Source organism: Peromyscus eremicus, chromosome 5 (assembly GCF_949786415.1).
Source record: "Peromyscus eremicus chromosome 5, PerEre_H2_v1, whole genome shotgun sequence".
Classification (NCBI taxonomy): domain Eukaryota; kingdom Metazoa; phylum Chordata; class Mammalia; order Rodentia; family Cricetidae; genus Peromyscus; species Peromyscus eremicus.
The window spans coordinates 4025966-4037238 of NC_081420.1; the positions used below are offsets into that span (position 1 = coordinate 4025966).

At 51.4% G+C, this 11273-nt stretch overlaps 1 protein-coding gene across 1 annotated transcript; it reads right to left on the minus strand.

Moving 5' to 3' along the window:
* Nucleotides 1–4992: 4992 nt before the first annotated feature.
* LOC131910879 (spermatogenesis-associated protein 31D3-like) lies at nt 4993–10919 on the minus strand. The gene is given in 4 exon segments (XM_059262776.1): nt 4993–9215; nt 9217–9269; nt 9844–9883; nt 10679–10919. Coding segments are annotated over 4 exon segments (4320 nt in total). The 5' UTR covers nt 10865–10919; the 3' UTR covers nt 4993–5174.
* Between the last annotated feature and the right edge of the window lie 354 nt (nt 10920–11273).

An 11273-nucleotide genomic window follows, 5' to 3' on the forward strand; every position in this document is an offset into this window, starting at 1 on the left:
GTAGTGTCTTTTGTGTGTACTGTATGTGTGGTATGTATGGTATAGATTTTAGATGACTTGGGGTTTGTGTTTAGGGGAAGGGCTGGGTTAATTCAACTTCACCAAGTCCCCCTGTGTGCTTCTGAGAGGTGACCTGGTTCTCTGGGTTTTGGTTTTTGTTTTGTTTTGTTTTGTTTTTCTGTTTCATTTTTCAGACGGTTTCTAGTGGTAGCCTTGGCTGTCTTGGAACTCCCTCTGTAGACCAGGCTGGCCTTAAACTCAGAGATCCGCCTGCCTTTGCCTCTTAAGTGCTGGGATCAAAGGTGTGCGCTGCCACTGCCACCTCCGCCTGGCTCCCTGGGCTCTTGTTAAGAATGGATGTGGGCTCCACAGCCACTAGTCTACAGTTCATGGGCTTCCACCAGTGTGGCTGGTCATCTCTGTATGTCTTTCCATCCTGATCTCGACGTCCCCTACCTGCAGAATCCCTCCTTTCTCTCATCGATTGGATTCCCGGAGCTCAGCCTGGAGCCTGGCCGTGGATCTCTGCATCTGCCTCCATCAGTCACTGGACAAAGGCTCTATGATGACGGTTAGGGTATTCACTAGACTGATCACCAGAGTAGACCAGTGGCTGTGGAGCCCCCATGGAACTGGGCTAGGCCCTCTGGATATGGAAGACAGTTGTTTGGCTCGAACTGTTTGGGGGGCACCCAGGCAGGGGGATCGGGATCCATCACTGGTGCATGGGCAGGCTTTTGGGAGCCCAGTGCCTGTGGTGTGACGCCTTGCACAGCTTTGGAGCAGTGGGGAGGGGCTTGGACCTGCCTAGGCTGAGAGTGCTGGGCTCTGCTGACTCCCCATGGGAGACCTCGATTTGGGGGATGTGGGGATGTGGGGTGGCTTGGGAGGGAGGGTGGGAGGAGGATTTGTGGGTGGTATGTAGAGTGAGTAGAACATTTCTTAATAAAGAAAAATGAAAAGAACCAAAAAAAATGGATGTGATGTGCCTCGAAAAGAACCTTGGGTGCTGCTTAACTCTAGGCTGAGCCTTATTGCCAGTATGTGGCAGCCACTCCTCCCCATCACTGACTTTCATATGCTTGAGAGCAGAGGTCTCCTTACCATAAGATGTGTCACCTACAAAGAACAGTTAATTCCATGAGAACGGAACAATTTTGGTAGCTTTCGGTAAGCAGTGCGTTTGGAACTGTTGCTACAGACGACATTGGAAAGCATCTGCGGCAGTAGATGCTGCTTACACAGGCTCTGACGGGTGCTTCTTAATGGCTCTCAGAAACCTTGCTGTTTTCTCTTTGCCACTGAGTTGTGTCCACTAGAAAATCACGCAGGGAAATAGTTCTCCTCCCTGGTCATTTCTTTAGCCTGTCTAGAGTGACAATACTTTCTGAGAAAATCGTCACCCTGCTGTCAGTGTTAGAAACATTTCCTGGGATTCCACCTTCCTTTCAGGTTAAAAAAAATGCTAAGAGTAAGGGAGATGTGTATTTGAGCAGGAATGTGTGACAAACATAAAGATGGAGAGGGATGACATTGCTACTCCTAATGACCCCAGCGTCCCTAGACTCTTCCCTACTTTCCTGCCCAATGTCCTCCTGTCAGCGTCTTGTGTGGCTCATTGCTGCCAGTGTCAGAGCTTACATAGGTGGTTCCCCAAGTGCTGGCATCAGTAGGGTTGTTGTCTGAACGACGTTCCTCCCTTCTTTACCCACCCACTCCTCGCGCCCTTGGGGTGTGGAGAACACATGGTGTTGCAGCCTAGTGCTGCATGGCGTTGGTGCTGCACCTGCCCTGTCGGCACACCCGTTTCCCAGACTAACCGCTTGTCTCCATTGTCCTGACTTGAAATGACTTTGGTCCTGGGATGAAACAGGACCAAAACCAACCTGGGGAGCAGAGGGTTCTTTTGCTCACACACTCCAAGTTACACCAACGGAAGCCAAGGCAGGAACTTAAAAAGAACAGGAACCTGGAGGCAGGAATTGATGCAGAGGCCATGGAGGGATGCTGCCTACTGGCTTGCTCTTCATGGTTTGTTCAGCCTGCTTTCTTATAGAACCCAGGACCACCAGCCCAGGAGTATCCCCATCCACAATGTGTAGGCCCGCCCCCATCAGTCATTTATTTTTTAAAAAATGCCCTATAGACTTGCCTACAGCCAATTTTAGGAGGCATTTTCTTGATTGGGATTCCCTCCTCTCAGATGACTTGAGTCTGCGTCAAGTTGACCAAAACCCAGTCAGCACATCTACACAACATTCTTCCAGGCTTCTAACTAACCCTGATAACTATCTCTGCCTGGCTTGTCAGCCTACAATTACCCTCACTCATGTTGTCTTGCCCTGCCAACCTGGCCAGTTAATATTAACACACTAGCCAGCTGACTCCTGACCAGTCACTGTGACTGGCCCCCAGAAGACCCTAGTCCTGCTCCCCAGGCAATCCTAGCAGGCCTTCCAAGCCTCACTTTATTCTAGTCCACTCCACTCACTGCAGCTCACTCCACGTGCTATTTCCCAGCTTATTCTTTCACATGACCAACTAACCTACCAGTTGGGGCATTTTCCCAGAAGTCCTTGGCATGGTCTGTCTGCTAGGCTGCCTGGTTGCCCAAGTCACCCTGCTGTACAGCCACATCACTGTAATCCCACCCCTTTGCCTGCAACCAGCCTGGTTCAGGGTCCCCCTGTTCTGTCTGCCATTTTGTGGTGCTGAGTGCTGTTCTACTCCATCGAGTACAACACATTCCCCAGTACACTGATCTTCTCATGCCGCTCCATTCCATCAAGTGCACTGCTGTCTCCCAGACCCCACGACAGACCTACCATACCTGGTCTACCAGTTACCCTAGTTACCACAGTAACATCCCACTTGTCTCCCATGTCTGCTTATCCTGTTTTCTGTGCATCCTACTCAGCCTAGCCCCTGCTTCTCCATGAGCTAGCAGTTTTTCCATTTCTGGCTTGCATTACTCCATGTGGCAGGTCAGGTTCTCCAACTCACCTCATCTGCCTGCTAGCCTGCTCTGCTCCATAGCTTACCTTTGTCCACATGGACACCCATTTTACCACTTCACCCAGATTGCTGATGCCTGGCCTGTGACCCCTGTTCCTCAGCTTACCCTATCCATCCGTCTTTGGCCTAGCAGTCTGCCATTTGCCTATCTGACCCCATTCCACCAAGTATATCCCGTTCCATAACATGTTCTAGTGTGGCTGCCTGTCTTACCCTAAGGTAGCCTATTTGTCTGGCTCTACAGTTGATCCTATCATCTGGCTGGCTTGCCTTCCCTTGTCTCCAGATTCATCCCAGTCCACTGTCATGTGACTGGCTCTCCTATATCATTCCTCCATTCCCATTCCCCAACCTCCCCCTGGTCAATGGCAGTCTGACAGCCAAGCTCAAATTTCCCATTTGTGGCCAGTGTCCTGCTAGTCTTTCTAGGCTCCTGTTTCCCACTAGTGACAACATAGTGAATGGTTACCAACTTACCGTAGTCCACAGCCACCTGACCTGTCTGACTATAGTATACACTGATACCCAGACCAGTTGCTCAACTTACTTTAAAACACACACACACACACACACACACACACACACTCCAGAAGGAGCCCACTCGCCTAGTGGGCTTGAGCCCACCCAGCTAAATAAGTAACCTCCTAGGTGGCAGTGCCTTCAAAGTACACCTGTGTGTACCAAGAAGGTGGTGGCTGTGGGTGTGGGCAGAGGGCTAACCCAGAGTGAGAGCCAGGAAGGCCTCTGTGAGATCTCAGGCTCAACTGGCTTCAGGATGTGGACTTGAGAAGAGGCTGCTGGGCCAAGGTGGTCCCTTACTTGCTTTTAGTATGGCCGCTAGCCTCCTTGTCTGGGGTGCTTCCTCCCATTTGTCCATCTGCCTCCTCAAATACCATCTGGACCATGCCTCCAGTGTCCATTGTACCCACAAGCCTTGGAGTCTCCCTCCTGAGGGCCACATGTTGATGGCTTGTCCTGTCGTAAGAGATGGAGTCTGAGGAAGAGTTTACCTCCATCATGCCTGTCCCATTGTCCCAAAGCCTGGTTAAGTTCCTTTTTCCTGTTTGTACCTCTTCAGACACTCTACTTTGAATTAATTAGTGTGGAAATTCTACCGTCTTGAAGAGTAGCCTAATGCCTGCAGTCTCCCAACTCAGGCTTGTCTACCCAGTCTACTGTTTCTCAAACCATGCAAGTTAACTACCACTGGACTGGGCAGCCCAGGTTGTTTTCTGGCTCACCCTAGACTGCCATTGAGCCATGCTTCTTTGCTCACCACATTATACTGCCAAGTGGCGTGTTAGCCCACCCTGTTTACCATGGTTTGTGCAGTGTGAAAAACTCACTTCTCCCCAGTGTACCCTCTGTCCTGTTACCCAGTCCACCATGTATCTTACCTGATCTATTCCACCCAAGTGCATTCTCCCTTTTAACCAACTCTATGCAGGATGCTTCATCCTTTACACCTGTTCTCTCCTCAGTCCACCAGCAATCCAATGACCTTGAGAAGCTGCTCATAGGACTTGGTTTAAACACTTCTAGACTTTCTTCCTAGATTCCACCTAAACCACATAGGATCCTCTGCAGCAATAGATGGAAATACAAGTAAGGCTCACATGTGGCATCTGAACTGACAACTGGTACTTAGACTTGACTAAGTCCCTCTGTTCCAAGAAACTTACCTGCCCTTGTCACATGACAGTCACTTCATCCTAGGGGACTACTGGTCTCAAGAATATAGAAAAGGTCTGAGAGGAAAAGTGTGTGCTAAGGAACACGGTTGAAAACAAAGCTACCTCCTCTGAACACGAGGGAGTGAAGACTCTCTTCTTGGTATGTGGTTCACATCCTTTCACAAGAATCTCAGAAAATAGTGCATCTTTTGGAAGAAGCATAAAGAGGCAGAGAGCAAAAGCTGATGTGACTAGGTCCTTTCCCTAAGTCCAGCTCTGGTACTAACCCATGCCACACACGACACACATTTTCAGTACATTTATTGGGTAAATCAATACTGTCAGCAGAGGAAAAACGACTGTTGGGTAGAAAACATATTCCCAGGAAATCTGGACAGGCATTTTCTTCGGGTAATAGAAACAAACTTCCCAACGCTGCCTTCAACACAGAGAAGGGCAGCCCAGACACTCTGGTCAGCTTGGCGCCTACAGACAGGACTTTGGCAGGACTCGGGTTCCCTGGGAAGCATCCATGAGGGAAGTCTCCACTGTCTCAGCTTTCCCTGCAGGGCCCCACCTCTCAGGGGCTGTCTGCCCTTGTCCTGGGCTGCAGGACTCGGCCCCTCGCACGTGAGAGCAGACAGCTTGGCAGCAGGCACTTGTCCAGTGACGCCTCTGGACAGGCTCTGCCTGAGCCTGGGGTTGGACCTCCTGCTGAGTTCCTTCAGGCCCCATGAGGGGAGGCACAGGTGCCTGGGGACAGGGGATGACTGCCCCAAGCCTGTGCCCTAGTTGCTTCCTGAGGACCGCCCCGGGGTTTCTCACACACTTCTGAGCTTCAGGGTTCCCACAAAACTCATAGCTCCCTTTGATGAGGCTTGTGCCCCTCACAGATGGTGATGGGGAGCTGCCTTTGGCCAGGGACCTTTCCTCCCCTTTGTGTTTTCTTCCAGGGGACATCCACTGCATGAAGCACTTCACCTGGTCGGTGAACTGACTTTCCGGAGGCTGCACCTTAGGTGACAGCGCTGGTGAGGATGTGTGTCCATGTGTTTCCTCTGGTGCCCTGCCCTGAACAGAGTACTCCTTCCCTCTGGTTTGGGATGTCCCTAAGCCTGCATCCCCTCCACCAAGTTTTCCTGCCTCAGCTGCCAGTGGGGACACTCCCTTGGCAGCTGGGGGACACTCCCTGTTCTGGCACTTGCCTGAGACATGTGCAGGGAACCAGGGCCCCTGCCCTGGCTCCACGCTGACTCCCACAGTGGACAAGTGCACCTGCAGTACCTGAGAAGCTGCCATGTCCCCACTGGAGGGGCCCTGGCGTTTGAAAGTCATTTCTTTTGAGGCTGAGGGCACCTCAGGCAGGCCTGCCACCTGGATGGGTTGCCCACTCACTGAGAGCAACATGACTCCTCTGGGCACCTGACTTTTACAGTCAGATGTCTCAGGGTTGTAGGGAACTGTTCCCTGCAGGGAATGACATGGAGTCCCATGGCTCCCTGGGGAGTAGGTGCCTTGGGTGGCTGTCAAGATCCTAGTGGACTGTGGGTGAAGACCAGGGAGTTCCTCTCCCTTGAGTAGATCTCTGGACCCCTCAGCCATGGAGCCCATCCTTGCCCCCTGAGGCCCCTGTGTGTTGGTGCTGGAAACCAGTCTCTCATCTGTTGGCCCGTCTGGTCTCATGGGCAGCTCTGGGCTGTGTCTAGTGTCTGATCCAGACTCTGGCAGGCTGCCTTTGTCTACCATACTGGGTGTCCGGGGCTGGATTGGCGCTCTGCCTCTTTGAGCTGTGCTAAGGTCTTTGTCTACAAACACCTTCTTGTTCTCAGACGTTGGCCGCATCTGCCTCACAGGCGAGGAAGCAGGGAGAGGCACTTCCTGGATGGGCATGAAATTCATTGTCCCCAGTCGGTCTCCACTGGGGTTTCTTGGCAGGAACCTGGAGGACTGGCCAGAATCCACTCCAGAAACGGTGTGGGGGGGAACGTGGAACTTAGAGAAAAAATGAGATGGCTCCACTTTAGTCGCATAGGACTCGAAGGACTCCTCCACTCTTTGGGGAAGACCAAATGTCATCCTCCTGCCAAAGGTTTTAATGTGTTCCTCCAGCATCTTTTCTTTGCTAGGACTAAGTGACAAACTACGCTGGTGTTTTCCCAGTGGGTCTTCCTCACCTGCCAATGGTGCCAGATCTTTCCCTTGTCTGGGGGGCGTCTCAGGTGGAGGCTGTGCCATGTTGACAGAATGCCATGATCTCACCACAGTGCTAGGGATCTGACTCTCTCGGATTTCTTTAGTTTTCCTGCTCAGGTGTTCTTCCAGTGCATTTTTGATCCTTTTCTGACACTGGTTCACCCGTGAGGGGCTTGAAAGTTGGCCTGACTGACTCCCTGCATGATGCTCCTGGTCTGTCTTCAAGTCAGACTGCATACTGTTCGCTGGGGCCTTCTGAAAGTTACTCTGGAGATGGTCTTTTTTGCCCATGTCTTGACTGTATGTCTGTGCTTTGACCTCAGTCTCCTCTAGCGGGTGATTCTGTGAGGTGCCGCTGTGAAGGCTTCCAGATCCACTCAATACAATGGTGTGTGACTCTCTGCTGCCCAGATGCTTATAGAGAGAGATCCATGAGAGGCCATGACTTTTTCTTGACACAGAGAAGTTGACCAACTCTGACTGAGGAGACGTGAGTGACAAAGACTCCCAGATCCTATGGGGCAGGCCCCAGCGGTGTTGGATGAGTCTCTTTCGGAGGTGGTGCTCTAGTTTTTTACGGAGCTCATTGGTGAGGGGGAAGTCTCCGGGAAGGATGGGCCTGGGAGTATAAGACTTGAAGGATTGACTTGCCAGTAAGTGCTTAGGAGGTGGGGGACAAAAAGCATCCTGAGACTTTTGGACCACAGAGGGTAAGCCCCACACTCTCTCCTGCCTTTTTTTCAAGATGTTATATTCTAGGCACTGTGTTTCAGATGGACCAAGGGGCTGTGCTTCTTCCTGGGGTCTGTGAAAACGCACCCCACAGACCCTAACCTGAGTCTGAGGAGAAAGTGTCAAGACAGAGATTGGGGGGTTGGGTTGAGGCTGAGCCTGAGACTCAGCAGGAGGGTTATGTTGGGAATGAGATTGGGAGAGGGGCTGTAGCCAGGTCTGTGATTGACTCTTGGTCACAAACAGAGGTGTGGGGAGAGTAACAGCTGGGGAACTGTCCGCTCTGGAGGCTTCAGCCGTAGAGTTGAAGCTGACAAATGTTGAGGAATGGTCAAGTGAGGCAGTGGTGGGAGGGTGCAAGGCCTCACTGTGTAGAGAAGGGGGACCCCAGAAGCGTTGGGTGGGCTTAGGCTCTGCATGGTCTTCAGAGGTCTTGAGGTGAGGGACCTGCTGGTGCAGGTGCTTGGCCTTGCTGCTTGTTGAATGAGAGGCGGCCAGATCATGTGGCTTAGTCAGTAAGGATGCTGATGAGAGCTTCTCCAAAGAATGGGGATACTTCATAAAACATTCCTGGTTCTTCTCCTCATCCTTGGTTGTAAGGAAATCACCCCCTGTTTTTTCTTGCCTTTTGAGTTGTACCAGGGCATCAGAGTTGGGAGGCAAAAGGTTTCCAGGCTCTAGGTCTCCCTTCAAAGAGACTTGAGAAGCATGGGGTTCTGGGAGATGTTGGTTAAAGGCATATGCTAAATCTGAAGATAATGGACCATCCGCAGCAGGCCGCTGCTGGGAGGAATCCCACCCTGGCCAGCTTCCATAGCCAATGCCTTTGGTTGTTGGGACACAAATGGACACTTCACTGGGTTTGCTTACCACAGATATAGTGGTTTTCAGTTGGAGGACCACTTCTGACTCCCGTGCTTCTTTTGTTGGAAGAGTAAAAGAGGCAAGTGCATAGGGTTGGGTAGGAGCCGGTAGAAATTTAGGGTTCAAGGGAGGCCTTGGCTCTGGTATCAGAAAGTCACCCAGTGGTGTGGAAGAAAGCAAGCTTCCTAAGGGGGCAAAGTGGTTAGGAGAGAGAATGGAGGGGTTCAGTGGTAAAGGCCCGTGTGGAATGGATGGAGTTGAGTGTCCTGGCTGGTTTGCTGTGAGCTGAGGGGACAGAATAAATGAGGCCTCTGTCCCAGGAGCTGTGGAAGCCAAGCAGAAATGAGAGGCAACACCGTCTTCGAGGGTGGCCTGGGAGAACAGATGACTGACCTTGCTGGTTGCTCTGTGACACACGTTGTAGAGGGGAGCTGGATGCAGCAGTTGATCATAAAGAGTGGCATCGTACGGCTCTCCCAAGGGGCTGCAGGAGATAACAGGTTCAAGCTGTAACTGGGGCCAGCGTGTGGAAATGAAGGCCTGCTCCTCTGGCCAGAGTACAGGCACCTGTGCTTTGAGTTTCCATCCATATTGTCCCCTGGTTGTCCACTGTAACCTCTTCCAACACACTGTCCCTATGTCCACCCCTCCCCTGACAAGGGCAGGATGCACGGGATCCCTGGGAAGCAGGGGATATGTGGTAAAGGGACCAGGACAGGAGGTAAAAGAATCACCTTTGCTGGGTTTTCTGCAGCTTCCTTCTCTCCTTCGCTCTCTGGAAAGTTCCCTCACCTTAAAAAAAGTATGATCATGGATTATACAGGTTGGAGGCAGAAGCTAAGACTGCACAGGAGTAGAGTTATGAGAAAACACACAGGCTGGTCATTCCCGAAAGCACTAAGAACCAGTGACAAGCGGTCCATGAGAACACTCAGAACGTTCACACCTGTGCAGCTTCATTTGCAAATCCCTCCACCTGTGTTGCCCCAAGTGATGCTCAAAACCACTGCAGGAAACACTGATCAGTGCTTTCCTCACAGCTGTCTGAGCTCCCAGGAATGAAGCACTGGACACAAGGCCAGGAAACATGACCTGTGCTCCAAAGCAGCCAGTCCTCCCTCCCCCACATCTCACAGGAGCCCCAAGGGGCTGTGCCCACTGCACACGACTGCCACGGCATCATAGGCATGAAGGAATGGAGTGGGGACTCAGAGAAGTGTCTGAGGACTGACCGTCTTCATGAGTCTCTCTTTCCTGACTAAGGGACTGTGTACAGCAAGTGACATCCTCAGATCCTAGACCTGTACCTTTACGGAAAGGACACAATGGGGAGCCTGGGAAGATGAGGTCAAAGGCAGACACCTACCTTTAAGTGATCCCCTGGTTTCCTTGGCTTTCTCCTGCAGCTGTTAACAACAAGGGTAGAATAAGCATATGGGACTTACTGGTTTTGCTGCCCTTCCTAAGCTGTTCAGAACTCCATTGCCCAGGCACACCCTGAGGTCTGCTGAAGAGAGCTTGTTTTAATATTAACCGTGAAGGTGACCAGTTATCTTCACTCTCCTCCTTTGGAAAACTAAAGGACAATGTGGTGTTCTCTCTGAGGACAGAGTTTACAGCTGGGCTCCTCCTAAGGATTTTGAGTCGTAGGGTCAAAGATTGGGTTCCATGCTCTCTTCAGAGACATCGCCAACATTCAGCACTGTGGTCCTGGCCAGTTCATCATGGAAGAAGGTAGTTGAGGGGACATATGATGTGGGAATGGATCATGGGATCAAGTGTCAGGAGAGGCTGGTCTCATTCTGAGAGCACAAGACTGTAGCCAAGCCACTAGGGCCAGTTTTGGACTTTGTCCTGGAAACTTCAGCCACACACAGAGAGGAAGGTGTACTGTGGGCACCAGACAGAAACCTTAGTCCTCCCTGAATCCCTCTCGTGCCTACTAGAACAGTGGTCTCTTCTCCTCCTACACCTCCCCTCTCCCCTCTTCCCCTTCTTTCTCTCCTCCCCCCTCCTCTCCTCCTCCTCCCCTTCCCTCTTCCCCCTCTGCTCCCCCCTCCTCCCCTCTCCTACCCTACCCTCCTCTCTCCTCAGTGTTCCATCTCAGATATCCCTCTGACAGCCAAGCTCATCCCATAGCCTGAGGACAGAAGTGCAGCTCACAAGGAAGACTCTCTTGGGAACTCACTATGCTTCCTTACCTTTTGGGTGTATTTCTTTTTCCATAGTGATGGTAAAACCAGTTTCAATATCAGGTAGCAAATGTACAGAAGCAGCAGCCCCAGCCCACTCAGTAAGGTGAAGTTGAGGTCTATATGATAGGAAGGTGAACCAAAGGTCAGCCATGCCTCAGTGAGGCCATTCAGAGATGAGAGAATGTTCTCCATAGTGTAAACAGCATGGCTGCCTAAGGTGACTGATTCTGAGGCTTCATGGGCTTGACTAGAGTCCCAAGCCTGCATCACAGAGCAGGAGAGTCACAAGGGTTTCTGAGGGTGGGGATGAGGGTGTGTCTTCAGCTCTTCCCCCACCCCCAGGCAGCTCTTCAGAGCCCTCTGCCCAACCCTGCTGTGCTGCAGGCTGCAGGAATATATCATAAGAACTCAACTGGTTATGGCAAAGTCACTACCTGGAGGAATCAGGAAATTCCTCCAGAGGAAGCCAAATCCCAAGGAGTTTTTGGTGTTACTTGGCTTATTATATATCAGCTGTATTCTGTTATGAAAGTCATGTGTGCCTTCATAGTTTTTCCAATTGACTTCCCCCTAAGAAGGACTAACAGTGTAGACTGACCAC